Genomic DNA, 24619 nt, shown 5'->3' on the forward strand with positions numbered 1-24619 from the left:
GAGAGAGAGAGCGAGACCAAGAGAGAGGGAGAGAGTGGCATAAGGAGTGAGAGATGAGCAAACAACACTATTATTGACAGAATGTTAACAGGAGAACAGCCTTGATCACATGGATAAACAGGCCAGCTGTGTAAAATACCTATAATTTACAGAGGCAGGAACAAAGAGAAAACATGCTGCGGTAATAACATGTATTACTATACTTTACAGATGCAATCATAATAATTATAGTTACATTATTATTATTATTATTATTTTTATCACCCTCTGGCTCAGAAATAACTGATTTGCAAACAGGGTAACACAATAAACAGTTAAACCGATATACTGTACATGCAGGCTAGACAATCGAAGTCAGATACTATACCAACTGTGGTATATTATCACTGCATACCAAAAGCAGTAGCAGTTGTCTTCTGTTCCGTTATTTAGCTTCCATTATCACAGTTGCAGCTACAGATGTAGGATCTTAATTTGATCACCATGTTGCAGGATAATTTTTCTGCAATGCAGGACATTTAAAACTTGTAGTGTATTTGAGGTTTAAAATGGCTTCTGAAGTTTGTTATTTCCACTTTGACATTTCAGACTTGATTTTCCCTTACGAAAAATGTATCAACCCCTAAATAAATGGCCATCAATTACAATCCACATTTCCTGTTACTGCAGGATTATTTTCCTTCTCTAGCAAACTGGCTCAAATTAAGATCCCACATCTGTACCATTATCTTTTGATTGGCACAGTACTCCTGAAAATATATTTTACATTTACACATTTAAATATACGGTCTAATTCAAGGGGAGAACGCCTCTCTCCTTAATCAAGGCTTTTATACTGACTCTCACTCCATAGTGACTCACTCCATCTTGAAATCACAGTCAGGCAAAACAAATGTAGCAACCCACAGATATTTGTCTGACGTATAATGCTACTGCTGATAGCTAGAGTTACCATAACAGAAGAGAAATACCTCTCACTATTCTGTTCTCTCTTTCACTTTCTAATTCAATGATAGCTAATCCTCTCACACAGGGAAAGCGCTAATCAAGCATGCCTTTGGAATACCTAATCACTATCTGACTCAATATTATTTAAGGCAGCACCTAAGGGTAGGCTGTCTGAGTTTTACTATAAATTCACCGGTAAGGACCTTGTCTCAACTTGTCAGATACCACCGTTAAACCTTCACATAATAAGTTCCATCTCAGTCTTCCTTGGGGGAAAAAGCTATAAAACAGAAAATAATCTTAGAGAAAAAGTCTAGCCTAAGTTAAAAAGTAATCCTAAAGATTCCTTAAACAATCCGTCAGGTACTAATACAGAAGGTTCTTCTTCTTACGACATTCTGTCTCATCCTCTCCGTCTCCACAGTCGTCCTGTCCATTACAGCGGAGGTTTAGAGGGATACACTTCTGTTTCCGGGTGCATTTGAACTGCCCTGACAGACAGATGTACGTCTCTGAAAGACAAAATGGAGGAGAAGAGGTAGAACCGATGGAGCATCCATTTAAGGTGAAAAGCATCCATCAAAGAAAATGTAGGACAAAAGGGCACCTTAAGATAAAGTGAAAGTAATGTTGGCTAAGCCAAAAACAAGCTAATAACATGTTTTACAATGCTTTGAAATGAAAGCACATTCCCATATGAGCTTTTTATTGTGATAGAAATCAATACTTAAATTGCAACAAAAAGTATTAAAAGGTATCAAGCAGTAAGAAAGGTATGAAGCTGCTGGCTACTGTCTTATGTTCTCATCAACAGGTTCAATGTGAAGGACAGTAACAACCACAGTCTTCTTCTTTAATCGAAATGCTATTGTGGCCAGATTTCAACAGATTACGGACTCCTCAGACCACAGCAATTTGACTTCACCCATCTACTTGCATGGGAATGCATAGGCATTCAATTTCTATAGTAACATCCCCAGTCCTCCTCCTTACCACAGTTGGCCTCATCTGAGTTGTCTCCACAGTCGTTCTCTCCATCACAGATGAAGGGAGGAAGAGCACAGAGGCCAGTGCCACACTGGAACCGCCCAGGCTGACATTTGAATTCAGCTGCATGAAAATGTATCAGCAACGTTATCTCAGGGAATGCAAACCAGCTAATTACAGTACTTGTACACTGGACATTATGTATGCTCACGTATGGTGATAAGCTACACATTTGTAATCTAAAAAAATACTTAATGACTTAATGTAAAACAGCAGTTCTTGCATTTCTGAAAATATCCCTCAAATAAAACATGTGTAACTAAGTAGCAAATGTTACCAAGCATTTAATACATATTCCACATTTCAAAATATACAGCAATTCTCCTGTAATCCTACTTTGAGAGATCACAGTAAAATATCACAGCAATAAAGTAAGTCAAATGTAATAAAAAATATAGTTTCAAAGGTTGAGTTATAGATATTAAAAACAAAAAAATATGTTTTAAGTGAGAAGTAGGCATTGGTCTGAAGCCAAAAAATAAAGTAAATTCACATGAGCATCACAACGACTACTCCACCCATGCTCTACCAAGGTTTTCCAGCACACAGCTTTAAAGTACTAAAGTAGCCATGTTGGTCTATTGTACTTCAAACAATGTGTATGCAGGCTGCTTAGGATTCCGTTAGCAAGTTTGGTAGGCTACCCATCAGCTCCATTCATTTGCACAGTTTTGGAAGGGATTACCATGACCAACGGTCAAAGGGAATTTGACTGCGGTCATGACTCGCAACTACTGGTGTGGCGGTCATACGTTTACCGCGACAGCCCTATCCAGGTTTCCCAAAAGCATCTTACGGCTAAGTTTATCATTAGATCCTTCGTAGGCGCATCATTAAATCTCAGAGCTGTTTCCCAAAACCATTGTTACTAAAGTTGCACTTGAAAACAATCGTTATTTACCGGATGCATGAACAGCAACATGTCGGACTCATGTGTTGATCTAGCTAACTAGCTAGCCAGCTTGTACACTCAGTGCATTGCACAGCAAATGTGTTACTTGTATGTGCTTTGGCCGGGTTTAGATTCAACATAGCTAACTGTTTCTTTGCAAGAAAATGTATAGCTACAGTTTGTGTTGTAAGAGGCTGGTTTTGATTGATGAAATGATGACATAGCTCATCCAGCCAGTTTGACTGTATAATGCTGGAGTAACTAGATGAGCAATGCCCATTGCATGAATTATATAAGTTAGCAAAGTTTGGTGTTGACTATGAACTTTACTTAGCTAGCTCTGTTTTATGGAAGAATTTAGCTAACTAAGATATATTGTCAACATTGAGTTGTTGTTGGTGCACCATCTATACTGCCATAGCACAGTCTAGTTAGATTGTAACTACTGGCTAGTTGGCTAGCTAACTGGCTATGATAGTGGCCAAGGGCGTTTGCTAGCTTATTTTGGTTGTGCTCTGATTTAGTTTACACAGATGACTTCAGCCATATGAAAAACCTTCTATTGGAAAATAGCTAGCTAACTTCCTTCGCTTGTAGCTAGCTTCTCATCCGACTGGTGTTAGCTAGCTACAGCTGTTAGCAACAGAGTTGTTGGTCCCGGTTTTAGAACTCTGAGCTTTGGCTAAATAATATGTTAGCATTGTCAGAAATGCTACAAAACGAAAGCACATTGTTCGTTCTTAATGTACAGAAATGGGCAACTGAGAACGACAAATTATACATTTCATCAAAAATTATTCAGTCCAAAAGGTGGCAAGTCTAATGGTCACTTTATGGACGCTGTAATCTCGTTCTTATCCGATGCCTAAATGTTGAGCTAGGTTGAGGCAAGTAATTATCTTTCTTTCCAAATTCTAACAACCTTTTAAAAAATCCGGTACGTGGTTCTCAGTAACAGCCGGACATCTCCTGACAAGAGGCGGGGAGAGTGTCTTCTACCTACAATTAGGTTGATTTGCTAAGTTTTATCGACATTGGTGTCACATTGGTTTAAATATGATGGAAGCGATATTTTAATTTAACACTGAGCTACAAGGAAGTCAGGAAGTCCAGTAATGCATAGTTGGTATGAAATGAAAAAACATGGTACTCACGACAGTCAGCAGGCTCATCTGATCCATCGCCACAGTCATCCACAGTGTCACACTTCCACCAGAAAGGAATACACTCGTCGGTCCCACAGCGGAACTACAGAACACACTAATTAACTAGACAGAATTCTAACTTATCACAAAAAACTGTTGTTCAAACAAAGCAAAACAAGCAACACTACTATTTTCATGGGACTTAAGCTGCAGAGGCATGGCAGGAGAGAAGAGACAGTGTGATAAACACGGAGAAAGGGAATGAAACAACAGATTTGCCTTGAGGGAAAACAGAATAGAATAACAGACTGTGCAGAAAGAGTTACCATATCTACAAGTGCTGAGGAGTGTGAGAAGGGATAGGCACTGACCTGACTTGCAGTGCAGTTGGAGAGGCAGGTCTTGTTGTCAGCAGCAAGGTAGAAATTAGTTGGACAAGCACACTTGTGTTCCCCGCCAGGAGAAAGGAGACACAAGTGGCTACATCCTCCATTGGCCACCTGACACTGGTGCTTTGGCACTGCACAAAGAGAGGGGGGAGAGAGAAAGAGAGGGTGGGGGAGAACAAAACCGAAAGTACAGCATAATTAAATAGAACATTAGCCACATTCTTAATACCATACCCTATATAATCGCATCCTATATAATAATATCATAAACTATATAATAGTAATAACCTATGTAACCATACAGTATATGACCATGCCTTTGGCTTGGCAGGTGGGTAAATGAGGGGACTACTGTGCTGGGTGGGTTACTCTACCTTCAGGTTGGCGTAGTGAATGGTAAACCTTGACAGATTTGATGGCTTGCCAGGAGTTGAGCAGCTCAATTCCTTGGGCCCCAGTAGTTTTATGTGCTCGTCGGAGTGACTTGGATTTCCCATCTGTCCAGTAGACAAAGTCCTCAAACAGTGTCAGACCCATCACCCCCTGGATGTGATCATAGGACACTGGAGAGAGACACAATACAAAACAGTAGACCCATCATTAGTTGATGAGAAAAGTGAGGGCACATCTGTCTCACCAAAAAACACCATACACGTGTAATGGAGGTGGCTTAGCAATCACACTTGTGTGAAGAGTAACCTAGCCTGAGACCTCAAGACTTGCGTTAGCTCCCAATCTAATGCCTAGGCTTTGGCTCAGCTGAAATGGTATTGTGGTGAGCAGGAGACCTGGGTAGAAACCCTGAATAATCACATATTCTTATAGTGGACAAAGTCCAACATTATATTCTTCCTTACCTTTGTGTCTCTGTGAGCCGTCTATGTTGGCGAACAGAATGTGGTTGTCATCTGCCCAGTACAGCCTCTTGTTGGTGTAATCTATAGTGAGGGCAGTGGGGCTGTAGATCTCTTTGTCGATGATAACAGCATGCCCTCGACCATCCATACCCACACGACTGATGTGAGGGGATTCACAGCAGTCCACCCAGAATGCATACCTACACATGGAGGAATGTGGAGAGGACTTACAAGGTGTCTCTTACAAAACATCATTAAAATGTTAGGTTAACATTAGGAAAATGACAATGAAAAAACAAAATTTGTGTTCAGTGCTATAAAAACCCTCAGGTGTAAAAGTAGACTGCTCAGTATATCATCACATTGTACATTTACATTTTAGTAATTTAGCAGTCACTCTTTTCCAGAGTGACTTACAGTCATTAATGAATATTACATTTGTTTAACAATGTTTAACAAGTAATTCCGTAAGGGAGGGGTCACCAATTGGTGATTTGACACGTAAATAACCTTTCTTCTAGATTGACCCCTAACATGAACAGACCTTAATGACAAGCTTCCTGTTAGCTGAAAGTCGGACAGTCCAGCTTAGTGTGTAGTCGTGCTTGAGTGTTTGTTTAAGTTGTCAGTGGGGTTAGGGTTAGAGGTCCCAATTGTCTGATACAGTACCCTGACTGTGGATCCAGGGCCAGATCAGTGGGGTTAGGGTTAGAGGTCAATGTGTCTGATACAGTACCCTGACTTTGGATCCAGGGCCAGGTCAGTGGGGTTAGGGTTAGAGGTCAATTTGTCTGATACAGTGCCCTGACTGGATCCAGGGCCAGGTCAGTGGGGTTAGGGTTAGAGGTCAATGTGTCTGATACAGGCCCTGACTGTGGATCCAGGGCCAGGTCAGTGGGGTTAGGGTTAGAGGTCAATGTGTCTGATACAGTGCCCTGACTGTGGATCCATGGCCAGGTCAGTGGGGTTAGGGTTAGAGGTCAATGTGTCTGATACAGTACCCTGACTTTGGATCCAGGGCCAGGTCAGTGGGGTTAGGGTTAGAGGTCAATGTGTCTGATACAGTGCCCTGACTGTGGATCCAGGGCCAGGTCAGTGGGGTTAGGGTTAGAGGTCAATGTGTCTGATACAGTGTCCTGACTGTGGATCCAGGGCCAGGTCAGTGGGGTTAGGGTTAGAGGTCAATGTGTCTGATACAGTGCCCTGACTGTGGATCCAGGGCCAGGTCAGTGGGGTTAGGGTTAGAGGTCAATGTGTCTGATACAGTACCCTGACTTGGATCCAGGGCCAGGTCAGTGGGGTTAGGGTTAGGGTCAATGTGTCTGATACAGTACCCTGACTTTGGATCCAGGGCCAGGTCAGTGGGGTTAGGTGAGAGTCAATGTGTCTGATACAGTACCCTGACTGTGGATCCAGGGCCAGGTCAGTAGGGTTCCTGATACCAGTGCTGACCAGGACAGAGGGGTACAGGCCGTTAGCTTTAGACACCTCCAGGCTCTTCCTCTCGATGTCACACCAGTACAGGTTTTTCCCTATCCAATCCAGGGCCAGTGCACTGGGGACCGCAGTCCGATGGACTATCTGGTGAGAAAGAGAGAGGGAGATAAACAACTAGCAGAGACAATGACAACAACAACAACCAAAACATTCATCATATGAATATGAAAGATTGTTGCAATTTTCTTTTGAAAAACCTTATCCTTAATGGTGGTGGAATTATACAGGAACTTTCAATCAATGTCTCTCAGTTTAGGCAGCTTTTGAATTAGCAAACCAGTTGTTAGGTATAAACAATAATAGTGCCAGTTGGCACATGAAACTGATGCCTTGAAATACTATTTCAGACCCAACAACACCCATGCAATCTGCCATTAAGGGACATCATGCGCTTTGAGGCCTTCTCTATCCTCATTTGCAAGAGATATATAGCCTTGCCAAATCGACTGGGCTGTCCCCTAAGCAGTCATTTAGACTAAACTGGAGCTTCAAACAGTCTCCAAAATGTCACAGATTGAGGAGTGTTTTCCGTCAGGAAACTTGCTCAGGAGGCAGTAAAAAGACAGAGGGGGGAGTGGTTGATACACAACACTTTAGGTAGAGCCTGTGGTCTTCTGCTAGCTTCTCTTTTTGTTGCATTGATTTGAAATATTTCTTCATGTGGATTTGAGTCTTGTCAACATGTAAGGTCCCCCAAACCCTGCTGACTACAGACAATGAGCATAGAACTATAATCACAATCCAAATAAAAGCTGTGAAGTATTTCAAACAACGGAGTCAACATAATGATGCTCTGTGTCTTTCATTTAGGTGGGCTGGCTACTTTCTTATACAGACCTCACTGGAGGCGCTCCCCTGGTCTCTGAGCTGTACTCAGACTAGAAATCACCTCTTCTGCTTCTGATTAACTTCAATTATGCTTTATCATCCTGTTTCATCATTAACATGCCTTATGTTTGCACAGAGTAAACACCCAGAGGCGCACATACTGGAGGCTTGCTAAGGGCTGTTATTGGGGAGGCAGATTAGAACTATGATTAACAAAAAAACACTGTACTCATTATTCACTGTAATGTTCTGTCAGCGCAACAGTATAATGTTATTGTAGTTTAGGGTTAGTTAGAACATTACCTATAACCCAGGGGGCTACTTATAACATCATTGTCTAAATTACATTGTCAAGCATTGCCATAGAAAACACATTGTAATGTATGTAGAAAAACACTCATCCATTTCAGGAAGTCTAAATATGGTACATGCAAAATATCCACCATTATTTTCCTCGCCGCAAACGAGAAGAAACATATGCAGTTCATTTCACTGGGATTAACTTGCCTCTACCCTGAAGTAAATAAGCACAAATCCCCTAGCTTTGCCCATTCCATGTCTTATGCTTTAAAGAAGTCATATTCTAGGGCTTAAACTATGGTCTGCTTTATTCACTGTTCTCATAATTAACCTCCATGCTAAAACGACAGATCTATCTCAAATCCTTTAGCTGTGGCTGAGCCGTGGCAGGGTGGCAGGGTGCTGGTGGCAGTGTGCACTATTTTTAACACATTCGTGTACATTTCTCAACACATTTTTTGTCAATTCCTGAAATTAATGTGTTGAAAGCTGTGTTAGATTATTGACCAAATGCATTGCGGATCCAAAGTCAACACACTGGCACTTACTCTCTGAAAAGTGACAACTGACAGCTTGGAGTGAGCCTCAGCCAGCCAGCAGCAGGTATACGAAACAAGGTACATTTACTCTTTATCCGAATGAGGTGACCATTTGATGCTAATGCAGCGCGAACACAGCAACATTTTAGCCCTGACAAATTTTAAGAAGTTAGGCTAGTTAGGCAAAACCATGCACATCACTATCATATTTCCCAGCATCCAGCAGGTTGATTAAAAAAAAAAAAAAAAATTAACATCTGTGTTTTTGCATTTAGCAGACATTAGTGAAATGGTTGTTCCAGTTTAAATGGGGCTTAGGTAGTCTCCTCACAATTTACCTAACTCTGGCAGTCATTCTGAATGCAGGTTGCGGCTGAATAAAAATGTAAACTTTTAGAGATCCTAGCACTGGCTGGATTCCAATAGGAATTGCACCTCACTTTGCAAACCAGCATAATGTGACTCGCAGGTAGGCTTGCAAAACTCTGGTAGCTTTAAAAAATATCCCAGTTGGAAACAGGTGGGAATAAGCAGGAAATCTGGAGTCCTTCAACCAGGATTTTAGGGAATTTTTGTTAAGTTACTGGAATTTTGCAACTTTACTTGCAGGCCTGATGTGGCCTGTAAACCATGAGTTTCAGACCGCTGTGTAAGGCTAAACTAGTCCCCCAAAAAAAGGCCTGTCTGTAATGCATTGTCATAAAGAGTCATTTTAATGATAGCATTTGTGTAGGAACTCACTTGGTGATAGCTACATGACTGAAAATAAACAAATTCAACAATCATGTCTCTGTCACCAACAAATACAGTACAGTCATGGGTGGTAACTCTACAATTCACTCAAAAAGGCAAGGCACATTTGGAAAGTATATTGGAGGTGTGTCTTAGTTTGTTATTTTGAACTACCCGTGAGTGGAAGTTCTGTATCAGTTTAACTGTATATGTTAAACCTCATCTGTATATGGTAAACCAGATCTGGATATTTTTGTCTCTAACAAGGAATAAATGGCTACCATATCCAACAATAGTCTGTTCTCCTGTATCTCAGGTACACAATTGTCTGAGTAGGTTTCCCTGGACTGTGTATCTACCAGGCACTAACATGTTAGAAATATATAAAGATGAAGAGCGATAAATATACATTTTAAATGGCTACTTTTTTCTAAATGTCTTCCCCAGTCATTTACATAATTTTTTAAAGTGGATTTAAGTGGAATACAACACAATGTGTAATAAAACAACAACACTGTGACTGTTAGAAGTAACACAACATATGTCATCCCTAACTATACATATGATGTGTTAAAAAATAACATTTTCTAAGAGTGTGGTGGAGGCTCAAACAGGGACTGTGGGTGACTGGTTCAGAATCAGAGCTCTAGTCAAAAGTAGTGCACTGCATAGGGAATAGGTTGCCATTTGAGACGCAACCTGGGTGTAATTTAGCTGAATGAACCTCCTGCTCTCAAAATAGAATTCTAATGAGATGAGAGGACGGGGGGATGGGGTGCGACAGGGTGTCCAGCAGGTGACCCCGTGACGTCTGTGTGTTCTGGGCTCCAATCCCATGACCCGAATGGACCTCCATGATTATACAGACCTGTTGCGTTCAGCCAGAGAGCTAATCGTTGTCTCGTTAATAGGCATTGATTACAGCGCTGCCACACTGTTTAATGCCTCTGTAAATGATACAAGTCCATTATGATGCCTGCCTATAAAGGATGAAAGGAAACAATCATCAATTGGGAGCAATTACATTTTCAACCTCTATATCCATTGAAGGATGCATCCAAAATGGCACCCTATTCCGTTTATAGTGCACTACTTTTGAAGGTAGCATATTATTATTATATAACCTGGCAAGTCAGTTAAAGACACATTCTTATTCACAATGGGTTAACTGCCTTGTTCAGGGGCAAAATGACAGCTCTTTACCTTATCAGCTTAGGGATTCGATCTAGCAACCTTTCGGTTACTGGCTCAACGCTCTAACCACTAGGCTACCTGCCGCCCCATATCACAGGGGCATCCAGGGACATCTGTAACCCAAGTCAACTAATGAGCTAAATATTCTTGTACTTATGCAAGAAATTACCTAACCAATCAGAAGTGCACACATCACTTAGGTCCCACCTTTGATTGACAGCTCAATCATTTCCAATCTTGAGTAAACCCTGTAGAGGAAGCAACATTTTTTGACAGATTTTCTATTGTTCGTGATTGTCAGAAATCTGCATTAAAAGCCAGAAATAACGACTCAAATCTTGAAATATATTAAGAGAAACACTGATAATCGATGGTCAGATCATCACACTCGTACTGAGATGCGGTTGAATGTGCTTTTGGAACATTTACTTGGTCAGGTTTTTGTTGCAGTTGATTCATTGGATGGTGAGCCTACCCAAAGAGAGCGACATCTAATTGCATGTAGAAAGACATCTAAACTCTTCAAGAGGACCTTTGAGTTCACTTTCCCCACTGCCCTACAATGTTTGATGGGACTGATCACTCCATATGTGTGGTAGGACTGTTGTGAATGTGGATTTAAAAGTTATTTTGTTTTCTATATTGAATTGATCTGGATATTTACTGGTGATACTTGATATTACTATAGAAGGGTGCACCCAATTTTACCTGAGATATTCAATCAATCAATCAAATGTATTTATAAAGCCATTTTTACATCAGCAGATGTCAAAAGGGCTATACAGAAACCCAGCCTAAAACCGCAAACAGCAAGCAATGCAGAGGTAGAAGCACGGAGGCTAGGATAAAGTCCTTAGAAAGACAGGAACCTAGGAAGAAACCTAGAGAGGAACCAGGCTCTTAGGGGTGGCCAGTCCCCTTCTGGGTTTGCCAGGTGGCGATTATAACAGTACCAGGCCATTAAGGCGAGATTGTTCTCCAAGATGTTCAAATGTTCATAGATGATCAGCAGGGTCAAATGATAATCACAGCGGTTGTAGAGGGTGCAACAGGTCAGTACATTGAAGTACTGTAGAACCATATACTTTTAACCCAAGGTATTGAAATTGAACTAGGCCTATAATATTATTTTGTTAACATTGTTTATTGTGTGAATCACACTGTGAAACATTGTTGCATATTTTATTATTTTTGAGAACTAAAATCTATTTTCCTAAAAATTAACAAGCAGGCATTTAGTACTTATATTTAAACTTTACATCCTGGTCTCTGGTCTGGTCTTTCATATGATAATCGTATTACTGCTCTTCCCGAAAGTAGTCCACTGGTCAGTTGTGTTGTTAAGAGCGTTTCATGCTAAGTGCATGCTACATATAAATCACCCCCCTCTAGCAGCAGTACCTTAAGGTCACTCCCATTGAGTCTCATTCTGTTGATCTTCCGTCCGCTGGGTCTGGAAGAGTCTATCCAGTAGATAAACTCCTTCCTGTAGTCAAAGTCTATGTGAATGATGTTGTTCAGGCCCTGGATATAAGATAGACATTATTAGATTCGTTTATATTTATTGTCCTAGAAGAGGAAAATATTACCGCAGTTCAAACATTACATACACAAAACACATAGAAAAACAGCAGGAAACAAACAACAGTAATCAGTCAGACATTAATAGTGAGTGCCCCAATGACCCAAACCTGCATATAAAGGCAGAAGCTACCGTGTAAATGGTGACAAATGCTACATGAAACACTCCTTTCACTAGTTAAATTACTTTTCGAATTGCAATTGAGTGCAATTTAGAAAATAAGCAACATTCAAAAGCAGATTTTTTTTTAAATAAATGTTGTGATTAATTGGTACATCATGGTAACCTTTCATTCATTGCTTCAGTAATGTAAAGAGCCGTAAGAGCATTTACAAGTGAGGGCATATTCTTCAGTGAGACTCTGAAACTGGGTGTTTCACAAATGCAAGTAATACACACATAATGACCTGTAAACACACTTAGGCCTAGTTAATGTGTCCACCTGTGAAATGCAGTAACAATATTGATTTTGGATGATTTCCCCCGTGAGTTGCAGTGACTGCCTCCAGCTATATTCTTAAACCCAGTGAAAACTGAAGCCCCACCAAGAGGAGCCCTAGCTATCAAAGAAATAAGAGCGAGGTACATCTCTTGCTGTCATGCTAAGAAGACCCCCCTGTCAGTCAGACAGGAACGTCTCCCTAAACAATCGCACCTCCCCTACTGGGCTGCACAGCGGGTGCCAGGATAAGGTGTCAGAGAATCTTGACAGGCTGTACCAGACATCTTCATCAGATCATCAACACCCTCAAAGACAGCCTGCGCCAAAGAGTCCTCAGGGACCTCTCCGTGGGAGCAGAGAGGTCTCTTTCTTCTCTCTCAGAGCAGCACAGCTCTTAAGTGCAACCAGCAGCTCTCTGGTAGGAAGAACTGCACACAGACAGACTCAATCATTTACATGGTATAATACAAAAGAGGGAAAAGACTGAGGTCTAAAGTAGGCCTATTGTATGTAGGCCTATCATCAAGTCAAATAATGCCTATTGTAGGCCTAACTATATGATAACGGGGGAGATGGTAAGCCTCAAATATATTTGTAGTTTTATAAGGCCAGATACATTCCATGTGATGAAAAGGTTTAATATTGTACACTGATTAGGTAATCTCAGATTTACATAAAATCATTAGTGGTATGATCTACATTGAACATGTGATGGTGTGATACATTGACACGAGGTCAGTGGAGTGTTAGCCAGACAGCAATGCAGCGGGGCCACTTAGTAGAGACAGCTGTAATATGCATATATTATGCAGATCCCCCACTTTAGCTACCATTAAAGCTAGCATGGTGATTAAAGTGAATGATTGCTGCTGAGGCCAGCCAGGCCACTCAACAGAACAGTCAGGAGAGGAGGAGATGGTTCTCAATAGGCCCCTATAGAATTCCCCCAGCTTAAACTCCATTCTCAGAGTGTGTGATTCACATAATGAACATGCGATAACATGGCAGTAGTGATGAGGCCTAACAGTGATTGAAATATGCTCTCCAGAGGGATCTGGGTAAGACTATTTCCCTCTGCCAATCAACATGGGCAGGTCAACTCCCCCACAGGGAGGACGGGTGAATAATCACATTGAAATTGGAAGGTTGACAAGCTGGAGAATGACAGAGGGATGTAATGTGTTGCCTGAAGGTAGATGGATAGACAGGATATATAATATAGAGCTCTCTCTGTAAGAAGTAAGCCGCTGTGGCTTTTCTGACAACGTCCCAACTCTCATCTCAACTTCATAACAAGGTCAGGCAAGGCTACCTAGACCTCTTATAGCTAAAAATGCTTCTGATGTGAAGTATCTCTCCAAATAGCTATACCTGTATCTAAGTAACCTGGAGCACTTACAAAATAATATATAAAGATAGCAAATGACAAATACAAACAAGAACTGTACATGTATCAAATAGCTTAGACAATGATATACGAAAAGTTGTCAGTACTCGGTCCAAAGAAGACACTAAATGTAACTGATTTACATAATGACTCATGTTGGAGGCAGAGAGTGTTAGTAGGGCTACATGAGGGTGTTTTCTAAGGGTCGGGAGTGTGGGCCCGTTGTTATTACAGACATGTTACTATACAGATCTTAAGTTTTGCACCATTAAAGGTTTCACAGTGCTGGCAGTTCCATTTCATGACCCTGTGTGACTCATTAGAGATGATTCGCTCTCTCTCTCCTTCAAAGGGGCTTCATTGGCATGGGAAACATATGTTTACATTGCCAAAGCAAGTGAAATAAACAATAAACAAAAGTGAAAAGAAACAAAAAAAAGGAAATTAATAGTGAAGATAAAGATAGACATATCGGTCCCGCTTTAAGTGACGTGCAGCTAGCTTATAAAGCCTTCATAAACACTACATAAATGTGTCACATATTATCTATAACCATATGTAATGCTCTATAAAAGGGGTCATAAATGTGGCATAACTCTTTGACATAACCACCCATGTCAAATGTGACATAACCCACTATGTCGAATATGACATAAATCTCTGTTTTATTAAGGGTGGCATAAGCACTGCTTAATAAAGGCTTTATAAATCAAATTAAATTGAGGCTTCACAAATAATTTATAATCTTGTCATGCATCTTGGTAGAGCATTGCAACACCAAGATAGTGGGTTGTATTCCCGGGACCGCCCATACGTAAAAATGTATGCATGCATGACTAAGTAGTTTTGAATAAAAGCGTCTGCTTCTGCTAAATTGTACATATTATATTACTCTAAAACATTTCTAGGATGGCCCAACCTCTTCAGTTTTCTCGGTTTTCTTATTCCAGGTATCTGATTTCCCATTTTTTTTCCTGCTTTTCCCCCAATTTTGTCAACTTTTTTTATAAAACAAAATAAAAAAAGGATTTTCTGTGTTCCCAACAATGCTTAAACCACATCAGGAAACGACTTTTAAGGTCTGAAAAAATCTAAAAAACGCAGATTTTTGAGTGTAGTTTCCTTTTAATTCAGGGCACATGCCCTGCACTGTTCTTGTTTCTGTAGCACAATAGGCGCACGTGATGAGTTCGCAAATCAAATGCCGACTTGTGGTGCCACTAGACAGAGAAAAACTATTAAATTAACCTCTACGGGATCAGTGTCCCCCCGCAGTACTATTGAGCTAACGTAGCCTAATGTGATTAGCATGAGGTTGTAAGTTACAAAACAAATTCCCAGGACATAGACATATCTGATATGGGCAGAAAGATTACATTCTTGTTAATCTAACTGCACTGTTCAATTTACAGTAGCTATTACAGTGAAAGAATACCATGCTTTTGTTGAGGAGAGTGCACAATTATGAACTTGAAAATGTATTAATAAACAAATTAGGCACATTTGGGCAGTCTTGATACACCATTTTGAACAGATATGCAATGGTTCATTGGATCAGTCTAAAACTTTGCACATACACTGCTGCCATCTAGTGGCCAAAATCTAAATTGCGCCTGGGCTGGAATAATGCATAATGGCCTTTTTCTTGCAATTCAAAGATGGTACAAAAAAATGTAAATGCATGTTTTTTTCTTTGTATTATCTTTTACCAGATCTAATGTATTATATTCTCCTACATTAATTTCACATTTCCACAAACTTCAAAGTGTTTCCTTTCAAATCGTATCAAGAATATGCATATCCTTGCTTCAGGTCATGAGCTACAGGCAGTTAGATTTGGGTATGTCATTTTAGGCGAAAATTGAAAAAAAGGGGGCTATCCCTAAGAAGTTTAAAGTAATTGCAGACACATGCAATATAGAGTCTTTATGGATTTGTTATGAATGTTCGAAGGCATCTCACTTCAAACAAGGTATTACAGGACACTACATAAAGTGTCAATAAATATGTTATTAATGTACTGCTGATTTTTGAAGGTGCTCATGATCCACAGGTAGGTAGGTAGGGTGTGAAAGGTATTTCAATTTGATGAAAGGTACTTCAGTTTGATGGACCTGCAAAGCTTGTGTTTGTGTGTGTCAGAGCCAAGATGATTTGGAGTAGTCAAACCTGAGACTACCGCACAAGGTATTCATTCCTCTTCTGTGCCCATTCCCTCATTATATTGTTGTGTGCATGTTTATGTACTGAGGAATGTGACTTGGTTCCATAAGAAAGCCACTTTCAATCTCCTTATGTTATGGGCTTTCATCAAGGTAAGTGTTTCTTGGTATAATGTCGTACCCAACCATTCAAAGTTGGCCATAGTGGGAGTGACCATTGAATTCTATGGGAGTGACTTTACTGAGTAAAGTATTTGTCATCATTCCCCCTGGTCGACACTAGTTAACACAGCCACAAAATCATAATTATGACTAAACCCTACCCATTTCCACAATTTATCTTCTTAAAATTAGATTTGAAACCTAAACCTAGCTAATGAAGGCTAAGTTTGATGCGTTGGTCCAACAGGGTGGGTGGAAGTGTCTGGGAACGAGATTAGGTGTAATGTGACAAACGTGAATTCAATTCAGAGCATGTGCCATCCTTCAGCACAACATGTCATTCTTTATAAAGCACAGACCTTCACCCGGAGCGAGTGGACCACAGGGGAGTGCAACATTTGACCTCTGGGTCTAGGACTTCCCTGTGTGTCTGCTTGCTCCTCAGGTTGTCCTTCCTCCCCTCTGTAGATCCAACACAAATCCAGATCCCTATGGCCAGTCCCAGCACCAGACCAACAGACGAGGCGCGGAGGAGGGACCAAAGATCACACCTTCACCCGGAGCGAACAGGCCACAGGGAAGAACCACCTTTGATCTCTGGGTCTAGGGCTCAGGTTGTCCTTCCTCCCCGTTACAGATCCAGATCCCGACCCAGCACCTGCAGCAGCCCCAGTTCCCGATTCGTGTTTTTTCCCCCGTTCTGCAGCACTAGACCAGCACCAACCCTTGGCCTCCAGTCCCGGGCCCAGCGCGACTTCCAGTCCCGGCCCCAAACCCAACCCCAACCCTGGACACAGCACCGAACAACCACAACTGCCAAATCCTTTGAGCAACTGCCAGCACAGACCCCACCCCACCCCTTCCCCTCCACCAACACAAAGACACAGACATATTGTGGTGTGACTGACTGGACTGACAGAATTTTCAGATTATTTTTTGATTCATTGATTGCTTTTGTTTTTTTGATTGGATGACCATTAGTTTATTTTGCCTAATTTGAATGGATTACTTATTGATTGATTTGTTTATTATTTGGAATTTTAAATGAATTATGGATTTGAATTTTAACTTGTTGAACATTTTAAACTGTAATGAATTTTGGAATAACCAAATAAAATGACCTTTATTAAGCACATGTTTAAATCATATTCAACATAGTGGGTTATGTCACATTTGACATTGTTGATTATGTCACACAGTTATGCCACATGTATGAACCCTTTACAAAGCATGACGTGATTATTATGTCATTTTATTTTTACATTTAACCTTCATTTAACTAGGCAAGTCAGTTCAGAACAAATTCTTATTTACAATGACGGCCTATATAGATGCTTTGTAACACATTCATGTAATGCTAATGAAGCATTATGAAGGCATTATGAAGCCTTTATAAGCTGAATGTTATTTAAAGCGGGACTGATATTTCTAACGTTATATTATCAGCTGTGTACAGTGTTTTGACCTTTTACTGTAGCGGGAAATATAAGGGTCACACAGAGTGTTTCTTGGTAGTCTGAAACTGATCTACTTTTAAACAAAAGGATCCACCTCCCACACAAGGTTAAGTGCTTAGAAAAAAGAAAACACCTGCACCATGTCAGATATAAAGTTGAAATGTATAACAGTTTGAATCCCAATATTACACTTTATATACATCACAGAAGACTGAAATATAACAAAACCGTTTGACATAGAAACACAGAATTTTCGGCGATTCATTTTTTAAAATGTTTATTAATTATGAAAAATATCATTAACATTCAACCAATGAGGCCACTATAGGGCGATTTGGTCATCTGACTGCATGAAAGATCTACGATGAATCCACAAATTATATGTCACTCTGGATAAGACCGTCTGCTAAATGTGTACAATTTTAAAATAAAAACAAAATGGCAGAGTAGTTGCAAGGTAATCTGACTGAGAGTGATAAATATATGCAAACCAGGTATGGTTACAGATCTAATTGTATTCACTTGATTTTCTGGTTTCTGTCATTTTACCCTGAGTTGTTCTTATTTTGCCAAAACAGAGTGACAGACATACTAGGGATTCCTATGCATATTTTGGCATCAGTTTAAAAGAAATACTACCACTTGTGTAGATATATGGTTTCCTCTTACCTGTTTCAAAATGGTGTAATTTGATCCATCCACACTTAGTTTCCGTATTTCATGATGATCTGCCAGTACGAGAAAAGGTTCCTCCACTGAAAGGAAGAGAACCATAAACATCCTTTAGAATAAGGTAAATGCTTCCAGTGTGGCGCAGTGGTCTAAGGCTGTGCCACTAGAGATTCTGGGTTCGAATACAGGCTCTGTCGCAGCTGGCCACTACCGGGAGACCCATGGGGCAGCGCACAATTGGCCCAGCGTTGTCCGGGTTAGGGGGGTGGGGTCCCATCGCGCACTAGCTACTCCTGTGGCGTGTTAAGTGGGCTTTGTGTCAAGAAACAGTGCGGCTTGGTTGGGTTGTGTTTCGCCTCTCCTGAGTCCGTACGGGAGTTGCAGAGATGAGAAAAGACTAACTACCAGTTGGATACCATGAAATTTGGGAGAATAAGGTTAACATTTCTTTAAAGGGAACCATTCCATCAGACTCAAAACACATTTCATGCAATTCTACGTCAGAAGACATTAGCTTACATTACAGGCTACTAATTATAATTGCCAGTGTCATATTGATTCACGTAAAGATGAAGCCTTAGGCTACTACTCACGGTGATGGCCGATGAGCTCATTGTGGCAATAGCTTATCTCAAGATGAGCTACTTTGTACAACAGTGCTGCTGTTCTCTAACAATTAGGTTGTTGATAAACATTTGTTCTATTGGTTCTACGGACAGATTAGTCTTCTCTTTTCATTAGTAGGCATTTGCCTTCCAAACTGTATGTTTTTCCTGCAATTGTATTTAGAAATTTGCAAAAGGCAAACAGACAGCCGCAACAAACTTTAGAAATATAATCCATAGATGGTAGTTCCCATTCACGACCGGCAGGCAATGCTAGTGCATCCACGAGTTTAACAATCAAATTGCCAGGGTAAGAGGTTGCAAAACCCTTCTATGGATTATATGTCTATGGCCACAACGCAACAAGCTGTTTATTTGGCGCGAAATGCTGCCCAAATTGTGGCCTTACCGACTGTAGGCAACCGGCAACTTCCAAAATAAAGGAAAAACTTGAGTAAATGAGGGATACAAAGTTTATGTTATGGTGTGTGGGGTGCATTTTCCTGGCATGGTTTAGGTCAACTTGTAGAACGTATGCCAAGGCGCATTGAAGCTGTTCTGGCAGCTCAAGGTGGCCCAACACCCTTTTAAGACACTTTATGTTGGTGTTTCCTTTATTTTGGCAGTTACATGTATACTCTTGTGCTAAAATATACCGTTTTTTAGAATGGCTTACACACTAAAAGTGGTACTTGAGGCACACTCAGTGAAACCATTAACTCATGTACCTAATCTTCAGACAAGTCTGCAAAACTGCAAGCACATTATCTGCTTTACACTCAGTTTGCAAAACACTTAACACAGTTCTTTACATTAGACACATCATTCAAAACTAACAGGTCTTGTGTTTCGTTTGGAAAACACTGCCATTCATAATGCCACTCTCATTTACCGATTATCTACACACAGTGCTCACATGTGAAAACACACAGCAAATTTCTTCACTTAGAAATCACAGCTTGAGCACTATAAATTGGCTTCAGGTTGGCTTTCTTGGTTTGGACAACAATGGAGGCCAATTTTGGAGAGAGTGTTAGAGGAAGAGGAGTGAGACTAAGAGGGGGACGAGGACAAGGAAGAGGTCAAGGACAAGGAAGAGGAAGAAGACAAGGAAGTAGGAAGGAGAACAATCACAGATGACATCTGGGCCACCTTGGCTGACCATGTGGTCAACCATGGTTTGAGTTTCAGGGAGGCTGGGCAGAGGGTCCAGCCTAACTTGAGCTCGCTACACAGCAGCAAGTGTCATTTGGACATTTCAAAATGAGAACAGGTAAGTAAATCTACCCTCTATACCATGCTACTGTACTTCCAGCACTGCAGCACTTACAGCACTACAGTAACATTTAATTTCATACTGAAAGAAATCTTGTACCCTAACCATTCACATCATGTTTTTGCAGAATTGCTAGACGACCCTGCAATGGAGGAAGAAACCGGCTGTTCACAGCAGAGCAGGACAACACATAGTGAATATGCTAATTTCAAACAACAGCATACGTTTACGACAACTGCAACACCACATCATCACTGACAACACAACATTCAGTAACATAAATAGGGTGAGTTTATCCACACTTGGTTGTCTCCTGAAACGCCATCAGATTCGTATGAAGCAGCTCTACAGAGTACCATTTGAACGAAATTCTGACAGAGCGAAACAACTGCACTATGAATGGTTACAAGTAAGCTATACTAACCTGTAATTTGTACTGTACTTTCAGTGTATTGTGCTACATATTGACTGCTCTGTCTATTCACACTGTCATACAATAATGTTTTGTCTTGTCTGTTTCAGAGAGTTATGGAACTAGATGCTGCTGCAGAGCATCATGATTTCGTCTACGTTGATGAGGTCGGCTTTAACCTAGCCGAAACAAGACGCAGGGGAAGAAACCTCATAGGACACTGCACCGTTGTGAGTGTCCCTGGACAGCGTGGTAGCAACATCAATGTGTGCAGCCATTAGTCAGAACGGTATCCTTCATCATCATGCCACTCTTGGTCCTCACAATACTGCCCACATTATCACCTTGCATAATATCCTCATTCCCAATGACCAGAAGAATGGGCCAGAATGGGCCAGAATGGGTCAGAGCAGTCCAGATTTGTTGTCATCTGGGACAACGTAAGTTGCCACCGGGCGGCAAGTTTTGATGCTCAACCGCCACCATATTCTCCTTTTCTAAACCCAATAGAAGAGTTATTTTCGGGGTGGCGTTGGAAGGTATACGATCGTCAACCCCACCAACGCATACCCCTTTCTCCAGCGCCGATCCGGGTCTCCAGGCGACATATTATATATATATATATATATATATATATATACTATACACACACACACACACACACACACACACACACACACACACACACACACACACACACACACACACACACACACACACACACACACACACACACACACACACACACACACACACACAACACACAACACACACACACACACACACACACACACACACACACACACACACTTATATACACAGTGGGGCAAAAAAGTATTTAGTCAGCCACCAATTTGTGCAAGTTCTCCCACTTAAAAAGATGAGAGAGGCCTGTAATTCTATCATAGGTACACTTCAACTATGACAGACAAAATGAGAAAAAAAAATCCAGAAAATCACATGTAGGATTTTTATATGAATTTATTTGCAAATTATGGTGGAAAATAAGTATTTGGTCACCTACAAACAAGCCAGATTTCTGGCTCTCACAGACCTGTAACTTCTTCTTTAAGAGGCTCCTCTGTCCTACACTCGTTACCTGTATTAATGGCACCTGTGTTGAACTTGTTATCAGTATAAAAAGACACCGTTCCACAAACTCAAACAGTCACACTCCAAACTCCCACTATGGCCAAGACCAAAGAGCTGTCAAAGGACACCAGAACAAAATTGTAGACCTGCACCAGGCTGGGAAGACTGCATCTGCAATAGGTAAGCAGCTTGGTTTTGAGAGAAATCAACTGTGGGAGCAATTATTAGGAAATGGAAGACATACAAGACCACTGATAATCTCCCTCAATCTGGGGCTCCACGCAAGATCTCACCCCGTGGGGTCAAAATGATCACAAGCAAAAACGGTGAGCAAAAATCCCAGAACCACACGGGGGGGCCTAGTGAATGACCTGCAGAGAGCTGGGACCAAAGTAACAAAGCCTACCATCAGCAAGGGCATTGAAGATGAAACGTGGCTGGGTCTTTCAGCATGACAATGATCCCAATCACACCGCCCGGGCAACGAAGGAGTGGCTTCGTAAGAAGCATTTCAAGGTCCTGGAGTGGCCTAGCCAGTCTCCAGATCTCAACCCCATAGAAAATCTTTGGAGGGAGTTGAAAGTCCGTGTTGACCAGCAACAGCCCCAAAACATCACTGCTCTAGAGGAGATCTGCATGGAGGAATGGGCCAAAATACCAGCAACAGTGTGTGAAAACCTTGTGAAGACTTACAGAATACGTTTGACCTCTGTCATTGCCAACAAAGGCTATATAACAAAGTATTGAGAAACTTTTGTTATTGACCAAATACTTATTTTCCACCATAATTTGCAAATAAATTCATAAAAAATCCTACAATGTGATTTTCTGGATTTCTTTTCTCATTTTGTGTACCTATGATGAAAATTACAGGCCTCTCTCATCTTTTTAAGTGGGAGAACTTGCACAATTGGTGGCTGACTAAATACTTTTTTGCCCCACTGTATATACAGTACAAGCTCAACATTTCTAAATATACATGCAGGTAAACATCATTTAGAATACCACTTGAACTTCAATTTAAATGATGTAAAATACTGTATATCACTAGCGAATTAATCCAACGGACTACAGTATATTATAGTGCAAGCTTGCTGCCAAGACATGTGAATAGCTTTACCTGAGAGAGCCTTGCAGGTGTTGGGGTTTCGCTCCAGGGCTTCGTAGCCTTCTACACACAGACACTTGAAGGAGCCGTAGGTGTTGATGCAACGCTGGCTGCAGGGCAGGCTGGAGGAACATTCGTTAACGTCCACGCACGTTTTCCCATCATCTTTCAGCCGGAATCCAGGCCAACACTTGCACTGATATCACACAAACAAAAAAAGTAATGAAGCATTTTTAGTCTAGACAAATTTAACAAATAATAGTTTATATTCCATTTACTCAAGATATTTCGGCAGCTGGTCGATACAGTAAAATGCTATGCAGAGACAGATGGACATTCAGCTGCATTATTCAATTGTGCCTAATTGTCTTTCAACAACACTCACTTAACTCTACACAACAAATTCTAGGTAAAGATACCTTAATAGAAAATCACTCAAGTAAAAGTGAAAGTCACCCAGTAAAATACTACTAATACTAAGGTGTTTTGTTTTAAATATACTTAAGAATCAAAAGTAAAGTATAAGTAATTTGAAATTCCTCATATTAAGCAAACCAGATGGCACCATTTCCTTGTTTTCTTTATTTTTATTTAATGATAGCCAGGGGCACACTCCAACATTCAGAAATAATTTACAAACGTAGCTCTTTAGTGAGTCCGCCAGATCAGAAGTAGTAGGGATGACCAGGCATGTTCTCTTGAGAAGTGCATGAATTTGACCATTTTCCAGTCCTGCTAAGCATTCAAAATGTAATGAGTCTTTTGGGTGTCAGGGTAAATTTATGGAGTAAATAGTACATGTGTCACGTTCTGACCTTAGTTCCTTTTTTATGTCTTTGTGTTAGGTTGGTCAGGGCGTGAGTTGGGGTGGGTATCACTGGAGGCTTCGAGTGCCATGGGATTCCCTCACAGAGGCTTCGTGCTATGGATCATCACAGGAGGCTTCGTACCATGGAGCTCAGCTGGAGGCTTCGTGCCCTGGATCATCACTGGAGGCTTCGTGCCATGGATTATCACTGGAAGCTTCGTGCCATGGATCATCACTGGAGGCTTCGTGCCATGGATTATCACTGGAGGCTTCGTGCCATGGATTATCACTGGAGGCTTCGTGCCATGGATTATCACTGGAGGCTTCCGTGCCCTGGATCATCACTGGAGGCTTCGTGCCATGGATTATCACTGGAAGCTTTCTTGCCATGGATTCATCACTGGAGGCTTCGTGCCATGGATTATCACTGGAGGCTTCTTGCCATGGATTATCACTGGAGGCTCGTGCCATGGATTATCACTGGAGGCTTCTTGCATGGATTATCACTGGAGGCTCTGTGCCATGGATCATCACCTGGAGGCTTCTTGCCATGGATCACCCACTGGAGGCTTCGTGCCATGGATTACTGGAGGCTTCGGCCATGGATTATCATCTGGAATGGAGATACCCACAGGAGGCTGGCTCTGGAGAAGGCACAGGACTCACCAGGCTGGGGAGACATGCAGGAGGGTTAGTGCTTAGCACAGGCACAGAACTCACCAGGCTGGGGAGACATGCAGGAGGCCTTTTCCTTGGCCGAGGCACCGGATGCACTGGACCGTGGAGGCGCACTGGTGGTCTCGAGCGCAGAGCTAGCACACTCGTCCTGGCTGGATCCCCCCTGTAGCCCGGCAAGTGCGGGGAGTTGGAACAGGCCGCACTGGGCTGTGCTGGCGAACTGGAGACACTGTGCGTAGGGCTGGTGCAGTATACCCCGGGCCGAGGAGACGCCTGGGAATAAAGATCTGCGCTGAGCCGGCATCATCCCTCCTGGCTTTTTTGTTTCGTTATTTTTTTTGCTTTTGTGTTTTTCTTGCTGTTCTGTTCTTTATTTTTTCTCGTTTTTGTTTTTCTTTTTTTTCTGTT

At 41.4% G+C, this 24619-nt stretch overlaps 1 protein-coding gene across 1 annotated transcript in view; it reads right to left on the minus strand.

The window, feature by feature from the left end:
- LOC111959498 (low-density lipoprotein receptor-related protein 1B-like) overlaps window positions 1-24619 on the minus strand; it is a 223045-nt gene that overhangs the window by 56779 nt on the left and 141647 nt on the right. Inside the window, exons 34-43 of the mRNA XM_070437634.1 lie at window positions 22738-22921; window positions 18230-18315; window positions 11770-11892; window positions 6678-6859; window positions 5279-5478; window positions 4796-4984; window positions 4404-4552; window positions 4042-4135; window positions 1942-2058; window positions 1341-1460 (exon numbers count right to left, since the gene is read on the minus strand). Of these exons, the coding sequence (XP_070293735.1) occupies window positions 1341-1460; window positions 1942-2058; window positions 4042-4135; window positions 4404-4552; window positions 4796-4984; window positions 5279-5478; window positions 6678-6859; window positions 11770-11892; window positions 18230-18315; window positions 22738-22921 (1444 nt within the window). The remainder of the gene's footprint in view (window positions 1-1340; window positions 1461-1941; window positions 2059-4041; window positions 4136-4403; window positions 4553-4795; window positions 4985-5278; window positions 5479-6677; window positions 6860-11769; window positions 11893-18229; window positions 18316-22737; window positions 22922-24619) is intronic.

The sequence above is a fragment of the Salvelinus sp. IW2-2015 genome, linkage group LG36, assembly GCF_002910315.2.
Source record: "Salvelinus sp. IW2-2015 linkage group LG36, ASM291031v2, whole genome shotgun sequence".
NCBI lineage: Eukaryota > Metazoa > Chordata > Actinopteri > Salmoniformes > Salmonidae > Salvelinus > Salvelinus sp. IW2-2015.